This window comes from Panthera leo, chromosome A1 (genome assembly GCF_018350215.1).
Source record: "Panthera leo isolate Ple1 chromosome A1, P.leo_Ple1_pat1.1, whole genome shotgun sequence".
Taxonomy (NCBI): Eukaryota; Metazoa; Chordata; class Mammalia; order Carnivora; family Felidae; genus Panthera; species Panthera leo.
The window spans coordinates 172,144,849-172,171,543 of NC_056679.1; the positions used below are offsets into that span (position 1 = coordinate 172,144,849).

The window sequence follows — 26,695 nt, forward strand, 5'->3', positions numbered from 1 at the left end:
CGATGACTTCTCTTTACGCTTTGGGCTGGTGGGATTCAGAGCACGAGGCCATAAACTAACATTGCCAGCCAAACACGGAATATAAGCCTTTGTGAACTTACAAAGTTCTTACAAAGAACTTATAAAGAGCATGGTGGAAGAGAACAGGGGTGAGCAAGTCCTAATACCCTCTCTGGTTCAAAATAGCACCCCAGTCCATTCCGTGTACAGGGAGGTCCTCCAAGTGTGGTCTGAGAACAGACTCCCAGAGATTCCCAAAACCCCCTCAGGAGAGGCCTTGGAGGTCCTTTACCTCCTAACTACGCATCTGTGTGAAGCTAGATATTCCTGATTTATTTCAAAACAATATATTGCCTGTAGAAATGGATGTGTGCCCTATTACACCAGTTTATTTTGAGAGCGCGCGCATGTGTGCGACAGGTGGGGGGGAGGGGCAGAGGGAGGGAGAGAGAATCCAAAGCAGGCTCTGCGCTGACAGCGTGGACGCAATCCTTCGACAACCTGTAAGATCACGACCTGAGCAGATACCAAGAGTCGGATGCTCAACCAACTGAGCCACCCAGGCGCCCCTAAACCAGACATTAAATAGATTTCCAAACTGTAAAAACGGTACCACTTTTCTAATTATCTTTTTGGAAAATAGTTATTTTTTAAATAAGTGCCAGTTGTATTATATGTAAATTTATTTTATTTTCTTGTAAATGAATAAAAAGTTACAGACATTTGTCTCGGTTTTAGTTTCTAAAGTGAGATTTATCAATAAATATTTTGAAAACAAAGTTCTTTGAGTTCCTCAAGTTTTGTGAACATAAAGGGGTCCTGAGCCCAAAAAGTTTGAGACTGCTGCCTTAGAGCAGTACTCTGTAAAGTGTTCCACCGGATATTAAGTGTTGCTCAAATAGGGGTGCCTGGCTGGCTCTGTTGGTAGAGTGAGCGTCTCCATCTTGGAGTCGTGAGTTCAAGCCCCACGTCAGGGGCAGAGTTTACTTAAGACAAATAAATACAAAATAAATGCTCAAGAAAGGTTCTGTAGCCAATTTTGTTTGGAAGACGTTGGCTTAAACACAAACATATCTTTTCATTGTAGGACTTCTCAGAACCTTTACTGTGTTAGTTGTTAAGGGGACCACAGTGTGCTGTATTTCCCAAACATGTGGCCCAAGGACAGGCCTTTACTGAGTATTTCTTAGTCATCTATGTAACATACATAACACTATGTAATGCTCTAGGGAAGACCAGGCTGGGGGAGTGGGGGAGGGCAGGTGAGGACTTTTCATTCCAGTACTGGTTTCCAGTAATTATGGAGCTGCCCTCCCTGGTGTGGGAGTCCAGGCACCCTTGAGAATCCACAAATGGAGACTTTACCTGTTGGCTCGCTTTAGGTCATTCACAAACTCTGCTGATTGCTGGTGTCGGATTTCACTGCTCTTGGTGAGTCTTTCCAAGGCGCTCACCAGCTCTTGCACTCTGGCCTTTAACTTCTTTTCTCTGTATCAAAGGAGAGACAGAGCACGCCTTGAGTAACTTGACATGATGGGGGTGGTGGCTATTACCCTGCAAGTGGTGGCAGAGAGGAAGGTTTAGCTTGTAAAGTCAAAAGGCAGGTATGAAGAGGAAGTTACTAGAGGGCTCAAGAGTTCACCTTCCGCTCAGCAGAACCAGAACATCTCAGCACTGCTTTCTTTAATGAGAAGAGCCCCTTAGAGATCTCAGCTCTCTGTCTTGTGTCACAAAGGAATAAGGCGGGAGGTTGTAGCCTTCCAGCTATGGGAAGTAAGCCAGTCTAGAAGTTTCTGCTTGGGCATACCAAATGCTCAGCCACAAGTACAGCTTGACCACAAAACCTTATCTGGAGCCCACACTCCTCTTTTCCAAGTGTGCTGAAGCATCTCTTGAATCACCCTGATTTGAGTACAAAACCTCTGGTCTGGGCTGCCTACCCTGGACAAGTCCCTTGTACTTGTGAAATCAACATGTACTACTTTTGCAGAAACACAAAAAGCAGTACTGATGGAGTGGAAATCAATATTCTCATTTTAAAGGTCCTTGTTCCCCCTTTAAAGTACTTAAATTAGATTTGCACTTTGAAAACCCCCTGCCCCATGGTTTCAAGTTCCTTGGGCTCTTTCCTGCTAGAGGAACTCAAAGTAATTGACTTAGGGTTCAGTTATGGGAGGTTTCTGGTGTCCAATGTGCATATTGCCTTCCTGTGATTTCCTCAAGAGCGTGAGACCTGGGCAGGGAAGCATTAATGAGACCTTCCCTCAAGAGGCACAGTGTCACCACATAGTCCTAAGTGTCACATGCAGCACCATCTGATATGGTTTATTTGAATTCACTCACCAGGTTCCCCCATTAGCGTGTAGGCTCTACGGTGGCAAAGACCTTACTCAAATATACTCTGGTTGTACCCAGCACCATGCCTGGGTGACAGCTTCTCCGGGACAAAAGTTGTTAAAATAGCTTCATAACAACTCACTGAAGGTATCAGATTCCTTGGAGCATAATGAGAAACCAGGATTTACAGAAGAAATTCCTCTAAAAATGATGCATGAGTGGATGACAAATGTACATGAGCACAACTGTTCTGTAAGACAATTTGGAAGCATGTAGCAAAATAAAAAGTGAACATACTCCTTGAGTAGACAACCTGATTTCAAGGAATTATTCTTACAGCACATGTAGGTGCCTAAAGACACATGAGATTACAGCTGGACTCACTTCAGTACTGGTTACAACAGCTAAGAATGGGGACCAACCAGGGGACTGGCTAAGTTCATCAAGGTATACTGGTTCTATTGAAATGCCCTGCAACTATTTGTTAAAAATGCAGATCATCGTGCACTGGCATGGAAAGGTATCTGATATATCGTCAAGTGAAAAGGACAAGTTCTACTGGATGCCAGTTTTGCAAAAACAACTAAAAATCTGAGCGAGAACGGCTCAGACACTAACAACTACCAGACCAGACACTCTTAACAGACCAGAGAGCTACCCACCACTCAACAACAGGTAACTCCCAGAAGGGGTGACTGAAGGCTCTCATGTTCTACTTTACTCACTTCTGCATTGCTTAAAGTTTTTGTAACTTTTTGTATGCTTTTTGTAAAGTGTGTGAGAACCAGTCTCAGTGGTAACGCTTCCTGTAGGAGGGCTGTGGGAGGGTGCACAGATGGGCTAGCCCTTCCTGGCTTTTCAAATATCTTTTACGTTTCTGCCTCCAGTTACTCTAAGCGCAAGTCGGGCTTTCCGACAAGCTCACTAATGAAAGAACTGCGACACAAAAATCTAGGCTTGCTTTTGTGAGGATGGAGGGGGAAAGATCTTTTTAAAGGAAACCTAACAACCAGCCCTAAATCCCGATGACTACTCAGTGAATCCTCTCACCCACCCTAAGGGAACTGGAGCCAGGGCGGCTGCAGAGCAATTCCTGAGGAATGTGAGTGTCTTAGGGGCCTTAGCAGCCCCCAGGAGATCTCAGATCTGGTTGCATTTACTACTGTAATGCAGAGAGCGGACCATTTTCTAGCAGAAGTGAGAAGTGTCATGGAGGGTGGTGACAGGCAGCCCTCTGTCAGCTGAGGCAATGTGAGGACAACAGGAAAGATTTCTCCCTCTTCCTTCTGGCTATTAAGAATGGGGAAGGAGTTATTTGTCCTACATTTTTTGTTACTGTTCCTATTCTTTTGTCTTTTGTTCTAAAGTTGATGAATAGTGTAAAGGGGAAAAAAAATCATGAAGTGAATTTAAAATGTCACCATGAACTCAATAAACTCAAAACAAAAAAACTGCCCAGAGCGATACCCTTTCCCACCCCAATTCCATCCACACCCCTGCCCCACCAGCCTAGAGAATATGGAAATCCCAGGCTCACCACAAAACAAAGGGTTCCTTTGCCCCAATACCCAGGCCCCTGGGGGACCGGAGGGAATTTTTCCGGACCTGGCAGGCTTTTCAGGACCAGGAAGACAGAGGAGAGGCCCTGCCCAACCCTGGGGGGCAGGGGCACACTGGGAGCTGCGAGTTGCCTCTAAGAACTCCCTGGGCCTCAGGAAGGAGATGAGAGTGCACCTGTTTGTACAGATCCCAGGACAGAACCAGGATGCTGATTTATTTACTGATACAAAGATGAGGCCAAATTTCAAACCTAAACCTAAAACATGGGTTACTTTACCTGTTTTCATTTGAGTGAGGCAGACACCTGTCATACGAGTCATGGTTCCAAGTGTCACTCGTCGACTGAAATACTAAACCACTTTGAAGTGACCATGAAAGAGGACTTTACCTCCACTTTGACCTTAGTCTGCACTTTCCAATTAAGTTTTTCTTTCCATTTTATCTCTGAACCCAGGCAAAAGACGTGCAGGCAAAGCATCCCCTGATGGGAACCGAAACTATCCCCTTAAGCAATGACTACCCTGACCCAGCAAAACCCTGCACGCACCCCCTGACCTCTGTCCCACATTTTCCCTACATAAACCTAGAAGTATCTTCAGCACTTGGAGGCAGTATTTAAGCCAACAGTTCACGTCTTCCCGGTGTTGGCCTCACTCAAGTAAATTCCCTTCTTGTATCACTACCACTCACCTCTCTGCCTTTGGATTTTGTCAGTGGTGAGTGGCCAAACTTGGTCTGTGTGACCCCCAGCACAGGTGCTCTTGCACCCCTGTGCCCCAGCTACAACTCTACATCCACACCACCAGTACGGCAGCACTAGCCACCGCAGCCATCTGAGCACCTGAAGCATGGCTGGTCCAAACCCAGATATGCTGCAAGTGTAAATACACACCAAAATTTCAAGACTTGATGTGGGAAAAAAAAGAAAAAACGTAAAATATTTCAACAACTTTTAAAATATCCTGGGGTGCCTGGGTGGCTCAGTCGGTTAAGCGTCCAACTCTTGATTTTGGCTCAGGTCACGATCCCATGGTTCGTGGGATCTGTGAGCCTGCTTGGGATTCTCTGTTTCCCTATCCCTCCTCCCCTGCTTGCGTGCTCGAGCACGTGCATGCATTCTCTCTGTCTCTAAATAAACTTAAAAATAATAAAAATATTGGGGTGCCTGGGTGGCTTGGTCAGTTGAGCGTCCGACTTCGGCTCAGGTCATGATCTCATGGTTCGTGAGTTCAAGCCACACGTAGGGCTCTGTGCTGACAACTCGGAGCCTGGAGCCTGCTTCGGATTTTGTGTCTCCCTCTCTCTCTCTTAAAAATAAACATTGAAAAAAAATAAAAATATTGATTATATGTTAAAATGATATTTTAGATATATTGAGCTAAACATTTTACTAGAGTAAATTTCATCTTTTGTTTTTTCAAGTTTTAAACGTGGCTACTAATAAAGTTTAAATTGCCCACGTGACTTCCATTTGTGACCTGTGTTCTGTCACCAGGGGACCAGGGCACGTGCTTGCAGCACAGCACCAGGGGTCACCCTGGATTCCATGTCAGTAGGTTTGGGGTGAGGCCCAGGAGCACCCAGGTGATTCTAACTACCAAGCAAATTTACGAAATGGGTAAGGTTAAGTGTTCCTCACCAGATGTATGATGTACTTCACGCGGTCTCAGAAGGTTCTGGATCTGAATGTGATATGACATGCAGGGGGGCACACTTTCCTTAAGTCTACCACTTTCCTCAGTTTCTGGAAGTTCTTATTCCAGTCATTTTGGAACTTCAGTCATTCACATCCTGTTCCTTCTAGTTTCTGGTTCAAATTTTTCTTGGCCTTTAGCCGAGAAAGAATTTATACTGTGTCTAGATAAGATAATGAGGCTAACACACCACTTTCTTGGCTCCACACAGAAAAGAAAGTAAACATTAAACACGACATGCTCCCTCTGCCCCTCCAATACGGTGTTTTCCGGAATGCCCAGAACAACATCATCCCTGCCTTCTTCCTGGTTTCCTGACTCAGGAACGCGAGCCTCCCCCGGCAGGTGAAAAGTCTCTCTTTTTTGGTAGCACTCTCACTGTGCAAGCCTGCGGCACCTGCCTGCGCACACATTTCAGTCAAGGGCCCCCTGCTCCACCCAAAACGATGGTCCTTCCTGCTCCCCGAGGGTCCTGTGAGCCTCTCACCACAGAGCCAGGGGCGGTTTTTCTTTTCAATGTGAGCACCTGTAAGTGGCAGCACATGTGTGGTCCAGAGAGGGCCGCAGTGCCCGGGAGGAGGGGAGGGCTCACCAGCCACCAGGGAGGGGGTACGCTGTCTCCAAAACAAAAAGGCCGGTGGGCGCTATAATCACAAACCCAAACGTGGTGGGCGCACCAGGGAAGCAACAGGGCGAGAGGCTGTGAGGCCGTCAGGAGACCTTCCGCAAGGCTGCGATCAGACCAAACCGCGGGGAACTGCAGCCACACGTCCTGCAGTCTCTGGGTAATTGCTCGTTATACACAATTACTCAATAGCGAGAATCGTCTGCGTATGTGGTTCCTCTCTCCCTCCCCTTCCACTTGTGAACCCCAACAGGCTTCCTCTCCACTGCCACTACTCGTCAGGTCACCCAGGACCTCAGCTGCCTACCCCTTCCCCTCTTCCTGGTGCACGCACACCTTCATCCTTCACTCGGGAGCCCTGAGCCCACTCGGCCTTCCACCGTGTGGTCCCAGCTGTTCCGCACAGACTCCTCTTTCACTGCCCGACTCGAAATCCCCGAGTATTTAGGACTTGGGCCGTATTTTGCGTCCTACCCTTTCTTTCCTTGCCTCTCTCCATTCCCATTTACGTTCCTAAAAGTGACCTACATGCTGGAAGCTTCCAAGTTGTTATTTCCAGGCCCTTCCTTGGATCTCTGGACTTGTCTATTTGACATCTCTACTCAAAAGGCATCTATTTATCATGCCTGGAGCAGAACCTTCCAGATCATCGTTCCAATCCACCCTTCCTGCCCTGTCAGCAGACAGCAACACAGCCCAGCTGCAGTCACCAGTCTAGAATCAGCCCAACTCCTCCCTTTCCTTGTCCTCCACCTCCACTCAATGGCAATCCCCATCCACCAAGCCTTGTGAAAATTCTGCCCCACCGCCTAGAGGTCCAGGCTGCCCTCACTGCCGACCATGAGCGCCTCCTAACTGGGGTCTCTGCTTCACTTCTGCACCCTCTGGACTGGTCCTCACACAGCCGCTGGCTAATTCTTTAACAGGACAAATCAGATCATATTATTGTCCTTCAGTGCCTTCCACTTGCACTTAGAGTCAAGTCTGCGGTCTCACATTGATCTCAGAGGCCCTGCTTGACCCGACCTCTGCCTACCCAGTGTTGGGTATCACCCTCCACCTTGCAGCCTGGAATCCTCTCAGTTCCCAGCACACACTATGCTGTTTCCCACCACACAACCCTGTACTAGGTTCCCCCTGCTCGACATGTGCTTCTTCCACTTGGCTACCTTTCCTCTTTCTCATGTCAGCTTAAATGTCACCTCTTTGTGAAAGCCCACCTTGCCTACCCATCTAAACATACGTCCCAGAGGTATGCCGTCACAGTACCTTGTCATTTCCTCCATACTATTCATTGCAATCTGTATTTAATTAAAAAAACCCATCTCCATAGTGACTGTATCACCTCACTCTAGTTATTTCCCTCATGGTCATCATCAGAGTCTGTAACTACACTGACCTTTGAGAAAAGCCAGGCAGCGCTAACAGCAGTCTCTAAGTCCTTCACACAGATGGAATTATTTACTTCTCACAACGACCCTTGGCGGTCAGTGCTATTAGTACTCTTCTAGTTTTTCAGATGAGGAACTTGAGACCCACTTAAGCGACTTGCCAGTATGCCCGTGGAATTGGCATGTGTCCCACGGTCTGTGTGCAAGCCTGTGCTCTTCAGCATCTCGCTGTGGGTCACAAAGGGAGGCATGGGGTAGGGGGATAAAGACCTCTAGAGAAGAGCCCATGCCTGTGGCGCTGAGGATGAGGTGGCCCCAGGTAATGACGCTCTGCCGGTGTTAATGTTGGAGCGTGGCTACATTTTGCTGGGAGTGGCAGCAAGATGAGCATAACCATCTTTTCTGGCCCAGACTTTCCTGTGACCATGTTTCTTGCCCAGGAAGTGCAGCTATGTGTCCACAGGTGGGCCACTGCTTTTACCTGCGGCTGCAAGGCACTCTGCTTCTAGGAGATCTGGGGAAAGGCCTTTTATCTGGGCTCTGGGAGTGGAGGGGACGGAGAGGACGACAGAAATGAAAAGAAATGTCAGTTACCCAAGCTCTGCCCACCTCACGGGTGTGTGTGTGTTTGTGTGTGTGTGTGTGTGTGCGCGCGCGTGTGTGAGGTGAACATTGGTTTTTACCTATGCCCTTTGAGGCCCTGGCTCAGCAAGTTATTTACATGCTAATCAACTCATAGGTGCACTTTGTACCCCATTAACATCCTGCAGATCCACGTGTATCTACAGAATTCTAAGCACAACTTTTGTTATCTGATTGCTATTCTAAATCAGCCAAATACAAAGAATCAGCAGATACGAGTTTAATAAAATAGCACCGTTTAAAATAGTGGCCCTACTGACAAAATAGTGAAGATTCTGCTGCTGTTTTGCTCACGGGGGCTCCTGCTCTAAAAAGGACCACAGCTAATTCCCTCTTCATTTATTCTACTCTTTGTATGGCTCAAAGCCATTATTAATCCATAGCTGCTAATAACAGGGGTCAACTGGCGCCATCTTTTGTCCTTTCACGGACACGTGCTTCCTACAAGTCTGGAAGACTTCTAGAGCCGGGCACATTTTTGCAACTTGGACTTGGCTTTGAACTGAGAAGGCTCCTGGTCAGCACCTGTGGGGGCGTAGAGAAGAGCAGGTAGGTACACGGTGGAGGTGATAGGAAAGCTTCAGGAAGGTAAGTGTCCTACTGGAGGGGATGAGAGGTGGGGTCCACAGGTTGAGAGAGACAGGGGCATAAAAGGTGAAGAGGATGCTCCCGGGAAGATGATTGTCCAGATGAACCTGGACTATAGACTCTGTACAGGAGAAACACCTGAAAACGGGCTAGCAAGCTAATACACAGACGATCTCGGATGCCAAGACACTGAAGATGTCTGCAGAGCAACCTGATCGGAAGTGTGCTGCTCAAAGGCATGTTTGGTGGCAGAACGCAGGGTGAGCCTAACGGCAGAATGACCAATCAGGATGCTACTCCCAGAGTCCTGAGGAGTCGAGGGCTAACCTCAGGAGAAGACAATGCAAATGGTCAGGAGTGGCTAGGATTTTAAGGGAAAGAACCACCTATGCTAACAGGAGGTAGAGAGAGAAACTTCAAAGTTGTAATCCTGGATCATTAGAAAAATATAATTTGTAATAAGTAAGAATTCTGAAGAAGAGGCCAATTTCAAAGTGCAGGAGCCAACAGATTACAATTTGTTTTGGACATGCCGTTGTTTGTTTTTTTTTTAATACTTTTGTTGTTGTTAAGTTAGTTAGAGAGAGCATGAGCACGCACGTGCAAGCCAGGGAAGGACAGAGAGGGAGAGAGAATCCCAAGCAGGCTCCATGCTGGCAGTGCAGAGCCCCACACAGGGCTCTATCTCACTAACTGAGATCACAACCTGAGCTGAGATCAAGAGTTGGACACTTAACTGACTGAGCCACACAGATGCCTCTGGACATGCTGTGTTTTGAGGCTCTAGCATTTTCTCTCTAGCAGAGAGAAATGAGGCTGAGAGAATTTAGGGACCATTTAGAAGGAACAAAGGCATCCGAGTTGAGGTCATATACCTGGGTGAGTAAGCCATGATCCCTGCCCAAAAGGGACTCTCCTTCTGCAAGGGGTGGCAGGTGAAACAGGGGGAGGGGAGGTTGGAACCAGGCACATGAGAAGCAGAGCAATTATGTGTTCTGTGATAGAAGCAAATTCAGGGCACAGGAACCAAAAAACACCAAACAGACCCATTTTATAGACAGGGTAGAGGCACAGTGACTTCAGTGCTTGGGGTATGGGGTTAGGTGATGTGAGGGCACGAGCAGCAGCAGGAGTGAAGTCCCAGAGGCACAACAGAGAATAAGTGGTCTGGTGTGACTCAGGGTGGGGGTGGTGGTGCACATGATAGGAGGTGAGGGTGGAGAATCAGGCAGGGGTCAGATCACACTGGCTAAGGAATTTGGACACCGACGACTGTGAGTCACTGGAAGGTTTTAAGTAACCAGGAGAACTGGGTAGAATTCTAAAATGGCCCCCAAGATCACAGGCGTGAATAGACACCTTCAACACACCAGTGATTCAATCAAAACTAACCTAGGTGCTGCTGTGAGAGATTTTTGCAGATGTAATTAAGACCCCAAACAGCTGATCTTTTAAGATAAGAAGATTATTCTGGGTAGACCTGACCTAATTAGGTGAGCCCTCAAAAGGGGCCGGGCTCTTCCTGGAAAAGATTTAAAGCAGGAAAGGGATTTGACGAGTGGGGAGGTTCTCCTTGCGGACTTTCAGAATGGAAGTGCAGAAGGTATTTCAGAGGCCTCTAGGAGTCGAGTTATCACTGGCCAACAACCAGCAAGAAAATGCAAGGTGAGCCCTACAGCCACAAAGAACTGACCTGCCAACAAGCAGAAGGAGTTGGAGGCAGATTCTTCCCGAGAGCCTCAGGAGAGCATGGCCCTAAGCGAGAGTAGCCGGTCATACTTGTGCCTGGTATTTCTGACCCATGCACAACACGAGCTAATAAATGGGTGTGGTCTTAAACCACTAAGCTTGTGATGATTTGTTACATGGCAACAGAACGCTGATGCAGGGTAACCATGAGATTTGGATCTCACAAAGTCACTTGGTGAGGCCCAAAGACCCCCGCCCAACTCCGCTGCGGCATTCTCAAGCACACACACGTGCTCCAGAGTCTCCTTCCTTGGACCCATTCCTCACAGATCTGCTCCTGCACAGCACCCTTCTCCAGCCAGCTCTCCCGTTCTCAACCAACTCCAGTTTGAATGACTGGCCACCTTGCTTTCAAACATCTTTTCCTGGTTCTTGTGTCACTCCTGCAGGTAGGTGTGTCGAGGTCTGTCATCTGCAATTCTTTGCCTCCTGACTTGCACGCACACTGGCAGGCCCACGGGCCAGAGAGAATAGGAGGGGTTCCCGCTCCATCTCGATGAACTCTGAGACATTGCCTCCTACACCCACTCCTTCCTGCCAGCTCCACTCCCAATTGGGACACATCCAGGTCCCCCAGATCTGGTGTCTCATGACCACACCAGTCAGGTGGGGCCCACCTGCCCTAGATGTCTCCTCTCAGGGATCTGATATGCAGCTCTTCTCCAAACTGCAGTGGGCTTGTTACTCCTCAGAGAGAGAAAAGGATGTCTAGGTGCATCTCTGCTTGATGAGTCGGGCACATCTGGTCCCTGGACAGAGTGGCCACGGTCATGTGTGGATGACACCTTTAGGTGGCATTTTACAGAATGATCTGGCACACGTGCATGCACAGGTGGTAGATTCCAGTTCCCTACAGGGCTCAGCAGGGCCCCTCGGGGGCCTGGGACTAGATGCCCCCAGCAGGGTGGCTGGCTTCTGCAGGTGGCTGTGTCGGAGCCGGAGCCAGGTCCTGATCTCCCCAGGTGGGGTCTTGCCCTGCTTGGGGGCCTAGTGACAGGTGGATGTGCAATCGTCTGAGGTGGTCACCATGTCACAAGCCCCATTCTTGTTATCTTGTTATCTAGCACTGAAGAGCACAGAATCCCTACCTTTTAACCAACAGAACCCAGGGTCTGTGCGTTTGAGGAAGTTTGCCCCCCAGACCCCAGCACTTCATTTGCCCTCAGCATCTGCTAGACAGGTGCACAGTCATGTACCAGAGGCACAGATGTTCCTCTCTGGCCAGACCATGCACACTACAGTGGGCAGAGTCTTCAAGTGAGCCCATACATGTGAGCTCAGCTCACACTCATCTGTTAGCACTTCTGCCAGCACACGGCTGGGGTGGGGGGGTGGGCGGCAGCAGAGAAGGTAAAAGCACACAAATGTCCCACTGCCTCCCTGTGTGACCTTGGGAAACTACTCAGCCTTGCTCTGCTAGTCCCCAGCCCACCCCCATCACATGGAGAGCAATGCCTGCTCCTCGCTGCCTCCCAAGAATATGATGGAGATGAAACAGCCTCTCTTCTCAGCTGTGCTCAGGTCCCGAAGGCAGGCTACGCAAACACCATGTAAGTAACAGAGAGTCATTTCTGAAAATACATTCTCGACTGCATTTTTACAGTTCACTTCTTCGGTGGAAAGGTCATTCACTTCCATTTTACTAGGACCAAGAGCAAGAGAGGGATCTGAGAGGAAGAAGGGTTTCGTGGCACACAGCTTGTGTGGACCACAGCAAAAACAAGGTGCCCTGATAAGAAAACTTCTGTGCAAGACTGGAAACCTGGTCATCCAGATGGGGTTTTATGGTAATGCCGGTGCCAGTAAAGCACAGTGAATGTTCGTGCAAGTGGAGGGAACGAAATCAGACCAGATGGGAGTTACACAGTCAACGTGTGATTGTCTGGAGTCTTGGTTTGATTCCAAACAGAAGGTTGGGAGAAGACCCAAGAGGGTGGAGGTTGGGTAGGGAAGGACTGACAGAGGCGGACACCCAGCGAGGTGGCTGGCAGGGAGACTTGCCTGGGGCAGCGACCTAGAACCAGCAAGGCACCTACCTTCCTGAGAGGTTTCTCCTCAAAAAAAGACCGCTGCTTAGCCCGTCTCCCAAGCCCCTCTCTACCCCCGCTCTGTGCAGCCTGGATGCCTGGGCCCACAACTTTGTTGTTTGCAACCATCCTTCTTCCAAGGGAGAGATAATTGCTGAAAATAGAGGGCAGATTCCCGCAGCTAACTTCCACCACTAGTTCGGCAGTGATTTAAGAGCTTCAAAGAAGATGTGAGCCTCCACTTGATTTTTAAAAATAAAAACACCCCCAAAACCTCAGCTCTCAGGTTATTCGTGTTATATACCCTCATGAAATGATTATTCCAGTTCCTAAGCTATATTTACAGTATAATGACGTTATTTTCCTTTTTCCTGTAGTCCTGTGGGTTCTTTCTTGGCTCCATCTATCTGGGTCTTGATTAGAAATCCATGCTAACCAACTTTCGGCTGGTGATTGGAAGCCTGTCGTGACTGACAGAACAAATGAAGTCTCTCTCTGTTTAGTCAGCAGAACCTGCATCCTCACTGTGCCAGCAAAGGCCTTGGGGCTTTGGGGAATGTGAAAAATTGAGAATACAATATCCAAATGGCTCCCAGTTGGAAGCAGGGAGTGGATTCGCATCCCATGTTTCTGGCACAGTCAAGTCATTAGGATTTGTTGTGGGCATTTTCCTTGGGCTGCTTTTCTCCTCCCGCCTCAAGCAAAGCAATTACAATTTCACCTCATGGCCAGAGGGGCTGGCAATGTGAAAACAGAGCCATTAAGGCTTGGAAGGGGAGACGAAATGGGACAGTGAGTAAATCAGGAGGGTAGTGAAGTTCCCCACAAGGCAGCCTTCCATCCCCCCCACGCCCCATGCTTGGAGGCCACACTGTAACATAAACAGTCCCAGCTGGGTCAGCACAGCAGCCTGAAAGTCTACTGTAGCCGTCCCCTCTGACCCCCAAGTCCCCCAGAAATGACAGGAAACCCATTTTTTAAAAGTCCTCAAGCATGTCAAGAAAGCAAGGAGTGCTCTTTGTATACCAGAAACCATGAGCAATCATAAAAAATGGAAGGCAAATTTTTTTCCTTATTGAAAAGGGAAACAACGCAAAATGCACAGAGAAAAAAAGCTGCTACAAAAGGAGGGAGGGGATTCTGAGGTGCTCCAACTGGAAGCGCCAGCCATCTGGACAGGAGGGGACCAGACAGTCGGGCCACATATGCAGCCAGACAGCTGTTGTCAGCCAGGAGAACAGGAAGCCCAGAAGTTGGGCTTGTGACCCCAGACGGAGAGTCGCAAAACTCCACTCTAAAAAGAACTTACGTGTGAGGAAACAGAGTTAATACAGCAGACAAAATAATGTCTTAGAATATGTCTAATAAATATCCTCAGATAGCCTCATCTTGTTAGAGAGGATAGTTTTCATCACCCAAATAAAAAAAGAGATTATTGATTTCATCACCCAAATAGGAAAACTCAGTATGGAAGCCAGACACAATAGGTGTAGCTTAGAATCCATTTGTGAGCTGGAAAACTGAGTGGAAGAACCTCTTTGGAAGGGCTACGTGAGCTCCTGTGCACTTGACACTTGGTTTGAATTTGAGATGTGCTGTGAGTGTAAAATAGATAATATATCTGAAGACTTAGTGAAGAAAAAGGAAGAAGGAGAAGAGGAGGAGGAAAGAGAAGAGCAAGAAGAAGAAGAGGAGGAGGAGGAGGGGGAGGGAAAACTATCTTAATACATCTTTTAAAAAAATACTCTACATGTTGAAATATTTTGGATACACTAGGTTAAATAAAGTGGATTTACTGCTTTCTTTTTACTTTTGGAGTGTGGCTACTAGAAAATGTTAAATTTCCTAGGTGGCTTGCATTCCACGCCTACTGGATAGCGCTGCAAAAGGATGGCGGGAATATGCAACGTTACGATCTGGGAGAGAGATCTGGAGGAGTCAGCACCCTCCTTGCAGGAAGAGAGGAAGAAGGGAGGGGTAGAAACACTGAAACAGTAGAGAAAAAATGTCCAGGACTGAGTAAATACACATATGAAGACTTCTTGAAAGAGCCAATGATGCTGAAAGGCAGTATTCCCCCTGACGATGCCTGTTTGATCATCACCATTTGACACTGTCCTGAAGATTCTAGTCAATACAACAGCACAACAAAAAAGCAAAGACATTTTCTACTCGCTGATGAAATGACTGCCTATATGCTGTCCCCTGCCACTCCCCTTTCCAGAGGCCTGGCACCAGCAGGGCTTCTCCATGTTGAGCCTCCAAGGCCTGGGTAAAAGTGGACATACCAGCACATACTCTTTCCCGGGCCAGTCTGTAATGACCCACAAAGAGCTGACATGAGCAGCCAAGAGAACTCAAAAGAAAGCCATTGCTTCCGAAATAAACTGCTCACCGGGGTCACGGAAAGGGTGCTTACCGACGGATGGCATTGGCAAACTCGGCAGCCAGATCACTGTCGCTACATGATGTCCTCAGTTCAGCCAGTGACAGAGCTGGGGAGGCGGCATCAGCACACTCCTGGGGGGAGGGGGGCAGGCAGTAAACACATTCTGGTTAGACCTGGAGTCAAGCCTGAGCACACACTGGAAGCACAAGGTAGCTCTGCCCCACTTCTTGGGACCTTTGTAGGTTGGCCGGTGGGCGAGGGGGACTCCCAGTGCTCTCTGAGCACTCCACACACATGTTCTCCCACTTAATCATCGTGGTGACCCTTTGAGGCAGATACAGTCATTATCCTCATTTACCAAGGAGAAAACTAAGGCACAGAGAAGTTATGTTGTCCCCAAGTAACCAGCTAGGACGCGGTGGAAGCAGCAAACCCAGGTCAGCTGGCTCTAGGTCTGTGCTCTTCACCACCGGGTTAAGCCTCTGGTTACTTGTAAAAGACAAGTGGGAAATACACCTGAGTTTCCTTGCTCCCCTCCCCCAACCCACTTCTTGGGAGAAAACCAATCTTCTCTAGATTTAGGGGCTTTACTGGGTTCAGTGTCATCACCTAGAAAACCCAGGAAAAAAGGAAGAAAACATAAGTGCACCCTCCATGTTTGTCCTTTTTAATTTTTTTTTAAGTTTATTTATTTTGAGAGAAAGAAAGTACAAGTTGGGGAGGAACAGAGAGAGAGGGAGAGAGAAAATCCCAAGCAGGCTCTGCACTGTTAGCACAGAGCCCAACACAGGGCTCGAACTCACGAACCACGAGATCACGACCTGAGCCGAAGTCAGATGCTTAACTGACTGAGCCACCCGGGCACCTCTGTCCCCCCTCCTTTTTTTTTTTTTTAATTTAAGTATAGTTGGAACATGTTACATTAGTTTCAGTTGTGACCCCACTCATATCTTAACCTTAGACAGGAAACTTGGCATCATCTAAACCCAATCCTCTCGTTTTATAGATGAGGAAGCACAAGAGCCAGAACTCCTAAATCCTAAACTGAGTTAGGACTACTCACAAAGCAATCATCACACCCTCTAAGCACTCTACTTTCCTGTGTGGAGACAGAGGTCAGCAGCTGCATAACCAAGTGCCTGGAAGGCCCTCATCTGACCACCTGCTCAGCAGACCTTTATTGCACCCCAGGCTTGAGAATGAAAAGCTTGTAGTCTGTTGCAGGAGACGGCACATAAACAAAGTTATATCATGATTGGAGGTGAACCACAACGAAGTATGACCTGGGCACTAGGAGTCCAGATGACCAGAGGGCACAGGGTCCCCTCAGCACTCTCCAGCCCAGGGACCACACCCAGAAGGCCTCTGCAGAGGCCAGCCTCGGAACGATTCCCACCACCTGCACTGCCTTCCCTGCCCCTCTCCACCTTGCTCCTGCAGACCCAAGCCTCCATCTATCAGCCTTGGGAGCTGTTGAGATTCCAACACCCTCTCTTTTCGTGCATCAGCAACCACGCGAACATTTCATAAGATTACCTGGTGCCTCTCACCGAACATGTTTGGTAGTTAGTCTCTGTTGCAGAGAGAGAGACAAGTGCTGCAAAAGCTGCAACTTAAAACTGCTCCAAACAAAAACCGCTCCAAATCTGCAACTTAATAAGATCTGGAACCCAGGTTGCTGGCTGGAGAGAAGTTTTAGAATAAGCACAACACCCACCCTACGTAGCCAGCGTGGATGTTCTAGATCCAAACCTGGCTTGCCACCTTTTTATAAGGCCTGCAGTCTAAGCGTTGTTTTCTAGTTTTTTGTTTTTTTTAATGTTTATTTTCGAGAGAGAGAGACAGAGCCCAAGAGGGGGAGGGGCAGAGAGACAGGGAGACACAGAATCCCAAGCAGGCTCCAGACTCTGAGCTGTCAGCACAGAGCCTGATGTGGGGCTTGAACCCACGAACCACAAGTTCATGACCTGAGCCAAAGTTGGATGCTTAACCGACTGAGCCACTCAGGCACTCTGCATTGTTTTCTATTTTTAAAGTCATGAAAAACAGAGTATTTTGTGATGTGTAGAAATTACAGGAAATTTCAATACCCATCAATGAAGTGTTATTGGAACACAGCCCACACCCCTCTGTGTCTGCGTGTTCTCTGCTTTCACGCTGCTGTTCTAAAATGGCAAAGTTAAGTACTTGGAGAGGAGTCTGTGTGACCTGAAAATTGTAAAATAGTGACTTCTGGCTCTTCACAATTAGGCAACCCCTCTTATAGAACGCCCACCTCATTTACCGACAAACAAGACCAAATCAATAGCCCAGAAGGGAGATTTCACTGAAATAGTAAATGGATCTAATATTTGAAAGACAAGATAATCAGCTTACAATAATTTCATTACCTGAACAACACAAGGTACTGTTGGATAAAGCTTCTTACTCCAATGTAAGAAAAAAAAAAAAAAAGAAAGAAAGAAAGAAAATTAAAAATAAAACCATCTGGCCTTTTTGTGTCCGGTTTCTGTACTTTGAAGCCATTCCACAAAATATAGCGCTTGCCTCAGTCAAAATAAACACCAAGAACTAGGAGGAAATGCTCAGCTCATGGGCCTTCTGGCAAGAACGCGCTAAGTCCATTTCCACGACACCCTAAGAACACATAGGCGAACACTGGAGCTCTGTCAGCTCTGTCCCGAAGTGACTGGTGACAAACTCAAACGGCTCTACAAAGATTTTTAAGGTGTTGACACAGAATAGGAAACCCCATTTTCTTGAGCCCCAGATATTACTATATGAAACTCTTCACAGGCCGCTGCCCTCCCCAGGCTCGACTCCCCAGGCACTGGGCAGATGGTTTCCTGGGGCATCCACACAGTGACCTTCCCTAAGCTCAGCTTGTGTACATCACACCCTACTGCAAAGCTTCCAGTGATTTCTCACTGTCCTCAGGACAGCACAGTAGGCTTCAGCCAAATCAAATCCTCTTCCCCCTGGGGGTCTTTATCCTTGGCGTTCCGTTGACTTTACAGTGGACCGACCTCTCCGCCCCAGCCCTCTTCCTCAAGTTAGCGCCCACTGTCCACTGGGTCCCAGTTCAGGAAACCTGTCCCAAATCTCCACATCTGGGTTCCATGTTGTGTCTGTGCCCTTCCATCGCACTGGGAATTGATCCTCAGCCTTAGGTCACCGTGTGACGATCACCTGTGTCCCTCTCTGGAATGTAAACCCCTGAAACTGCCTCCAGTCCCCATCAGGACCCACTCACATCTATCACATGAAGGGATGACTGGAAAGCAGCCAGGTCTTGGGAGAGGTGGCCCAGCCGGGTGCCACGGCCATGAACTCTCTTTGCTCCCTTCTTAGGTGAGAGGTGGGCAGAGTGTAGTGGTGGCCCTTTGTGAAGCATGCTCCAAAGTTCTTAGTTGTTTAGGCAGGGACCATTCACTGCCACACCAATCAGCAAGCTGCTTCCTTTCCAGGTACTAACTCTCTCAGGGACACCCCTCCATTTGGGCTGTGAGATGCCATTCATTAGACTGGCAAGTCAACATATGTCTCCATGTCCTGGGCCGGAAACAAACTGGGGTCTGGAGAAGCTAGCATTTATTAGCAATAGAAAGTAGGATGTAGAAAACAGAGGTTCACTACCCTGGGGTGAGGGATGTAATTCTTTAGGGTCCAGAGTATTTTTTTCTCCAATGCAATATTTGGAATAATTCTGAGATACAGTATGATGGAATGAGCTTGGATTCTAGAGAAAGACTTCTGGGCTCATGGGAATGCGAGTTTGAGAGATGACACCACCTGACCGCCCACACTCTGTGACACTCTCTACGTGATCCAGTGCTTGCCTTCCTACTCATTTGCCTCAGCTGCTTCCGGCTTCCCGCCTCACCCACGGCGGAAATGCCAAGCTGAGGTGGCAACACGGATGAGAGGGGGGAGGACGGTGAGCCAAATCTGGGTTAAATCCTGATTCTGCCACTTATCAGCTGTGAGACCCCTGACTTCATGTGAGCCTCATTTCCCTCATGTAAATGGGGGTACCTACTCCTTCAGAGATGAGATTTACAGGAGGCAGCAAAAGCAATGATCAGTTCAGACGTGACCAACAGGCGATGGCTGCTGTGCGAGGTGGGGGAGCCAAGGAGGCAGCCCGGTACCAGACCACTGGACACCAGCACAGATCACTCCTCACTCCACTCATCAGACTATGGCATATGAAAATGCTTTCACTAGTACATAAAGTGCAAGTTTTTAAAAACGTGGATCTGACATACACCTGGGTGGCTCAGTTGGTTAAGCATCTGACTCTGGTTCAGGTCGTGATCTCATGGTTCGTAAGTTCGAGCCCCGCATTGGTCAGGTGCTGTGCCGTCAGTGCAGAGCTTGCTTTGGATCCTCTGTCCCCTGTCTCTCTGCCCCTCCCTGCTTACACTCTCTCAAAAATAAATAAAACGTTAAAAAAAAAGTGGATTTGGTTTTTTTGCACCCAAAACGTTACCTTCTTTAAGGTATCTAGAATAGCTTGTAGTCTTCATGCAAATAAGGAAATTGAGGCTGTGGGGCAGTGAGGGGTGGTGGCGGTCCCTGGGTGGGAAGAGCCCCAGGGGTCCCCGTGCCTTCGTCCTACCTTGCCGGGCTTGTCTTTGCCACCACTGCTGGTGGAACTGAGGGATCGCATGCGCTGCTCCTTCTGCTCCTCCACCTCGGACTTCAGGTGCTCGATGTGCACCAGGTAGGCCTGCTCCTGGGCCTCCCGCGTGCTCAGCTTCAGCTCCAGCGCCTTCTTCTCCTTCTCCAGGAGGTAGAGCTGGGCCTTCAGCTCGGCCATCTCCTCCTACGGAGCACACATGGTATGAGGCACCCACGCTGTGAGAGCAGGGCCAGGTGTGGGAAAGCAGGCGAGTGACAAGGGGCCCTGAGGGTGTGACCCCCAGCCCTGCGATGGAGTTACCACTTTGCAGCCGGGACAAGATGACTGGGAGGAAATAAGCCAGCTGTCTCTTCCATCTGAAGGACTGATGTGGGGACAAAGCCATGTGCTTTGTCATCCTACAGACCAGAACTGAGATGAATGAAGGAGTTACAGGCAAGCAGATTTTTGGTTCATTCTAAGAACCTAGTAACTGGAACACACGTCCCCTGCTGCCCCTCACCCCCCTCAGGGGGCACACCAGTCTTGCTGGAAACCACTCTTCTGGCACGCACAGGCTGTGCTTGTCAAAGAGGTTGTGAGGGAGGGGCATCCACACAAGGCTGGGCCTGGCTAGCTCCCCACCAATTCCCACTCCTTTTCCCTTTTCCATGGCACCAATCCACATATTCAGTGCCCCCTGGTGGCACCCTTGGCACCCTGCAGCTGAGCCAGGGTATCACCTCAGCTCTTGTCTACCTCAGGAGGCCCAAATAAAATCACTAGAAACTGAGTCCTTCAGAGGTGACTACTCATTAGATAGCTTTGCAAAGTGTCTTAGAGAACTCAAATTAGAGTTTTCTGGGGAGACAAACAAGTAACTCCAAAACAGGGAAATGCTACTTGGGACCAGCAGCCAGAAAACAATAGCCACCAGCACTTACTGAGCATGTAACGCTGCTTTAAAGGTTTATACAAAGTAACTCATTTAATTCTTCCAACCTGAGATAGATATTATGAGCATCTCCATACTTGGATGAGAAACTGAGGCACACAGACAGAAATCCACCTGCCCGCAATTACTGCATAAATTGGTGGCCAGAGTTTGAACCCAGGCTGTCTGGCTCAGAGCCCAGGCTCTTAATCACTAAGCTACAGTCCCTCCCTCAAGGTGGGCCCATGCATGACTCTTGTCATGTGATTCCACCAGTACATGACTGCCAGGTCAGTCTTCCCACCTATCTCTGGGATAGACTCTCTATAACTGAGTTTCTATAACTGAGTCTGAGCCTTGAGAAGGATTCACCTAGGTCACTGATTCTTGTTATCCCTGAATGGATCCTTCGAGGTAATAAGCCATGGGCCTAGTGTACTCTTCTTGATAAGCCAGACCTGGAGTGTAGATGTTCTCACCTTCCAGTGTGGGGAAATACCTAGAGGACACCCACTATGGCTTATAATATTCAGATCAGGGTAGAGGGAGGGGGCATTAGACATGCAGAGAGCAAGGTGCTCAGTGGCTACTCAAAAGAAGACTCCAGATCTTTCATAAAGATGAGATTATAAAACCAGAATGAAAGGTGGTTCCATACACCGGAGCCTTCTCATCTTTTGCCATTAGAAGCAGAATTCTGAAGGTTCTGGCAATACTGCATACTGAGCTAATGGGGACAGTCACACCCAGAACAAACATAAATAAATGCAAGCTCAAAAGAAGGAAAAATGAAACCATGGGTGCCAGAAATGAAGAGGGGAACTCTGCCCAAGAGGAAAGGCAAGGTGGCCATAGTACAGGCCAATGGAGGTGTCGGACCAGGATGAAGGCCCTAGGATCTAGGGCTTTTGGCACCTGTGCTAAGGGCAGGGCTGAGTGCCAGAACAGAGACCCTCTACATGAGCCAGGACTCTCAAAGTACTGCCTAGAGTAAAAGACTAGATTTATTTTCTGGAGATGTGGTGAGGGAACTTATCCCTCAAGGTCTGGGTGGGAAAAGGAAGAGCCTCTTTTGAGGAACCAGAACCACAAACTTGTCATGTGAAGATGTGAAACAGGAATCCAAAGCAAAGAATGTAAGAGAAACTAGTTCTCAGTCTTTGAAACCCATGGGTCCAAACAGATCCACACACACAACTATTCTGTAGGGACATCTACTACCCAAGAGGACTTGGTAGAAGATACAATCTCCACTGAAGATGAGCTGGTGTTCTCCCAACCCACACAGAGAGAAAATGGAAATGAATCATGATGAGATAAAATCCACCTTTATAAGAACCAGAAATAACAGGCCAAACACTAGAAAACAAATCTTTAAAACAAAGAGAGAAAGAAGAGTTGTAACAGAAGGAAAGGCTATTCAAAAAAGAGTGGATTTGAAAAGCAACCAAGTAGATCGTCTAGAGACAAAAAGTTCATGTACAGGAAGTGAAAAACCCAGAAAACTTGAGTGTCTCAGCAATTGTATCCTAGAGTGAAATGGTGAAATCCAACATAACCTGCTGCTAGTGGCCCTGGAATGGTGCGCATACCCTTGAACATGCTGTGTAGGGAAGGGAGAGGACTCTGATGTTTATCCTTCAAAAACCTCAGAGGAAGGGAACCAAGCCAGATGGCTGGCAATGGCTGCCTCTGGATCGTATTATGGGTTATTTTCTCCCAGCTTTTTATAATTTCTGCTCTTTTAGATAATTTCTATGATGTATACACATTTTATTTTCAAATAGCAAAGGGAATATTAGAGCCTTTATTCCACCAAAAAAGTCTTTCTTGGCCAGAGTAACCCGGAATTTATCGCACAACATGTTGGCTTGAACATAAAAAGGAAATCCTTAGTCTTTGGCCAAAGGAAACGTGTTTGGAACACATAACAAAAGGGCAGCTTCACAGCTCATGCTGTGGGGTGCAAAGGCCCACAAAGAGGGCTCCTAATTGGGGAAAAAGGCACTGTGATGATGGACCCAATGCCTGGTTCATGGGCAATGAGCAGAGACATCAGCCAAGGGTTCATGAGGATTCCCCAGAGGGAACAGAAGTCAGGGTCTGAGTTGAGTGGGAAGGACACGATAAATCAGCTTAGAAGCAAAGAAGCTGATTCCTAATTTACTGCCACATCCCAAGGTCTTCCCAGGCTTCAGTTAGACTCAAGACAGAGCAATCGCTGAGGACAGGGACACATTAAGCAAGTGACCCAAGTGTGTTGGGCTGACCACAGCTGGCAGCTCCTCTCTGCTCTCCAGAGGTGAGCTAACCAGAGGGGACCCTGCTCTTTTCTGAGGACAATGTTGGTCCCAACAGGAGACACCAGTTACTAGCTATTAATTCAGCACTTCCTTGACCTACCTGGCCCAGTGGACCTGCCTATGGTTTTAAGCTGGCTTCTGTCCCTGAGCCCCTCCCTCATGTCTCAGTACTTGGGAGTAAGAGACACTGCAGAATCCAAGGCTGTGCGAACCACACTTTTGTGCAGAGGAGAGTGGAGTTTGGAGAGCAGGCTTGGTAACACGGCTCCTGGCCCTGACTCCCCATGTTAGCAGGTCTGGCAGCAGAGTCCTGTGCAGAACCAAGACCTGCAGGAGCAGCCCTTACCAGTGCCCACCTCTGCCACAAGCAGAGAGCTGGTTGCAGCCATAAAGGAGCTCGGTCCTGGCAAGTGGTTCTTCATTTCCACTCCAATTGGGTGTATACAATACAACACACTCTGACCTGAACTTCCTGGAGTTCTCCCAGGCCCCACAAGGTAAGGATAGAGTCCACGACTGCCTTCACTTCAAACACCAGCCATGAGTGCTGGGGGCGGGTGAGGTGGGGAGGGGGTTGTCCCAGGTCACTTGCACTTCCCACCAACTGCTTCCAAAAACCAGGTTTCCACAATCCACTCATGATCAGTAACTTGCTAGACTCTAGAAAGCACTACCTATATCTAGTTTTACCATAAAGGGTGCACACAGGGTGTGCCTGGAAGCATGCTGAATGCAGATCTTCTCTGCTTCAGTGTCGAGGAATTTCACTGGGGTTTCAGGACTAGGCACAATTGATGAAATCGCAGGCCACCCAGTGGAACTCAATCTGCAGCACTCCCTACCCTCACCGGGGGTCAAGGGGCTGGAAATCCCAACTCTATAATCACATGCTAGATCCTTCCAGGGACAGCCCTGGTATTGCAGCTTCCAGGGGGCCTGCCTCCTTAGCATAACAAAGACACTCTGGAAATTCCAAGGGTTTGCAAACTCTTGGCCTGAATTGGGAACAGACACCAGATACAGTCTTACGGCACCACAGCAGTCTTCAGAGAAAGCACTCAGGAGAGTAAGGCCAAGTGCTTGGCACCCCTGGCTGGAAACATGCAGAGTGTGTGCTGCTGAAGGGATGGCAGTTTAACCACTTCTCAATGAGGGGCACCAGCTTTCCAAGAGAGCTCCCCCTGCTCTAAAGATGCCAGCAGATAACTCAGCCAGCTGGGCAAACAGCCCAAGATCTTGTCAGAAACACTGACCTGAACAGCGCTGGGAAACTTCACCAGAGAGCAGAATGATACAAGCAGGCTACCCATGGCACCAAAGGGACAAGGGCGTCAGGAAACTGGGGCTCTGGTCCAAGTTATGCACCGGCCCTTGCCCTATCCTCCCCCACTCCACATTAACATTAGCCTCAACCCAAGAAGCACCATAAGCTTCTGGAGATTAGGGGTCCTTTTATGTGGACACAGGCCAACCTGGAGGGATCTCATCTGGCTTCTCTTGGAGAATGAGGTGTTCCAAAGCTGAGCTGGGACACCCCTAGGCATTCTCCTGAGTTCAGCTGACCCCTCTAGGGACATATCCAGCTCAAGTGACCCCAGGCACACTGATACTACTCCTGCCTATAAATGAGGCTCTGGCTGTCCTCCAGAGGGAGGTGACTGAACATAGACGGGGTTGATATGTCATCATCGTGGACCTGCTTTCAGAGGGCCTTTTCTTGTCTCCCCCTGATGACATGGAAGCAAATGGGCACAGGGTTCCAGGGGGCCCCACCCCCACGGTACCTTCATGGCCATCAGTTCCTGCATTAGCACGGCATTTTCCAGATCCAGCCGCTGGCTGTCCCCCCGGGGCTTAACATCATAGCTGAGGGGATCGATGTGGATGCTCTCCAGCTCCAGCATGGTCAGCTTGACTGCGGCCCTGTCATTCTTGAGCTGCTGGATGTAATCCTTCAGCCTTTGCTCATCTTCTTTAGTGAACTCCGTGTCGCAGCTACTGGCTGTGGAGCTGGTTGTGCTGAGGAGACAGAGAAAACCCGTCATGTTCCCCAGCCACTGTGAACAGGTCTTTTTCCTGACTCTTCTCCATACCCATCTCTCCAATGGTGTTTAAATAGTAATCTCCCTGCACCTCCAAAAAAGAAAAAAAAAAAGCATTCTTCATGGCATGGTAAATTGATACAACCTTTTAAGAGAGAAATAAGTCTGAAGAGTAACAGAAATGCTTACACCCTTTAACACAACATGTGGACCCTAAAAATGAATTCTGAGGAAATAATCCCACAGAAGCAACAAGATACACCCAAAGATATTTCATGGCATAGAGGGTGTAGTTAGTTATGGTACATTCCAAAAGGCCGTAAGTGATGTGGACATTACAGTAATAACTATGACAATGGTAGAAATATTTTAAGTGGAGAAATAGGATGAAAGTAGTATATAATAAAAAAAATCGGTGTATGTGTGGACAGGACCTAAAAAGGGGAGATGTTAAGGAACAAAGCTAGAGAACAAAATGCCTATGGTGTGATCTATAGACATGCGTGTGTGCACATACTCACTTGTGCAAACACACGTCCAGGACTTTGAAAGCAATCCCCTCGGGGTGGCAGTGGAAGGTGTGGTAGAGAAAGGGGAGTGCTGTGCCGTGAAACAAACCCCTACGTGTGTGTGCTGTTACTGTGACAACTTAGAAAAGCAGGATGCCCCTGGCCTCCCTGCCATTCCTCCTGCATCGTGGCTGAGTATAGCATCCACCACAGGGACTCAGGCCCATCCAAGCGGCCCTTGGATGCTCATGCTGAACGGTGATGGCTGCCAGATCTGAGGAGCACTTAGGATGAACCCTGATTACATGGTGGCCCATGAAGGTTTGTGTGGGACCCAGACCACCATGCAGGAACAAGCATCATAGGAAAACTCAGGCTCTGGCTCTTAGAGAGGGCTCTGGCTTTTTCTGGCAGTGGGCAGGCTGCCCCCACTGGCTCAGAATGAGGCCCTCTGCACCCTGTCAGTCCTCGAGCATTGAGGCCAGTGTGGACCTACAGTTTCTCTGGATCTACACTAGACTTACCTACACTTGATGCAGTCCTCGTGGCTCTGGCCTTAGCACAATGGCAGACAAACAGGCAGAGGCCCATTTAACTATCATCAAAACAGGCCAGTTTGGCATTATCATCTGTTGTTACCAATTTGGTGACTGAGGCTCAGAGATATTAGGTGGCTTGCTCGGTCATGAGGCCAGACACTGGACATGGACCACCGTCTTCGCATGCCTCAGGCCAGCATTCACACAGCTCGCATTTGTAGAAGCTGTGCCAGGAACAAGGAGCAGTCTCCATGGGCTGCTGGCTGCCGTAGGCCCAGGCCTGCCCTCCTCACCTCAGCCTAGAACAGGGGTAACAGGCCTGGGACCCCAACTCAGCAGATGCAATTGCTCTATAACCTAGGTGTGACCAAGGCCCATTCCACTCTTATGGGATTGACACATATCTAGACACATTATCTAGAAGACTAGGCTTCTGCGGAGACAAAGGTGAGGAGAGGTGATAAGCTAGAGCTCCCCCACTCAGCTGGCCGTGCACAGGAGGAAGAGAACTCCCTAGGGCTTGGGTGATCTTCAAGTCAGAGAACTCCCGCTGGGATTGGAAGCTCCTGAGGACCACAGACTCTGGGATTGCTCCCCCCACCCCCCACTCTCTTCAGCCCATCAGGACAGGTAGGATGTATCTCATAGATGAAGGGAGCAAGATCAGCCTGATCAACATACAACACCTCCTCCTCATAGGCTGCGACGGTTAATTTCGTGTGGCAACTGGGCTGGGCTACAG

At 48.6% G+C, this 26,695-nt stretch overlaps 1 protein-coding gene across 2 annotated transcripts in view; it reads right to left on the bottom strand.

The window, feature by feature from the left end:
* The window catches only part of MCC (MCC regulator of WNT signaling pathway), a 275,749-nt gene that overhangs the window by 5,116 nt on the left and 243,938 nt on the right, over window positions 1-26,695 (bottom strand). For both annotated transcript variants that reach the window (XM_042945311.1, XM_042945322.1), the window contains 4 exons: window positions 24,648-24,882; window positions 19,624-19,830; window positions 15,033-15,133; window positions 1,366-1,488 (listed from right to left, as the gene is read on the bottom strand). In XM_042945311.1, the coding sequence (XP_042801245.1) occupies window positions 1,366-1,488; window positions 15,033-15,133; window positions 19,624-19,830; window positions 24,648-24,882 (666 nt within the window). The remainder of the gene's footprint in view (window positions 1-1,365; window positions 1,489-15,032; window positions 15,134-19,623; window positions 19,831-24,647; window positions 24,883-26,695) is intronic.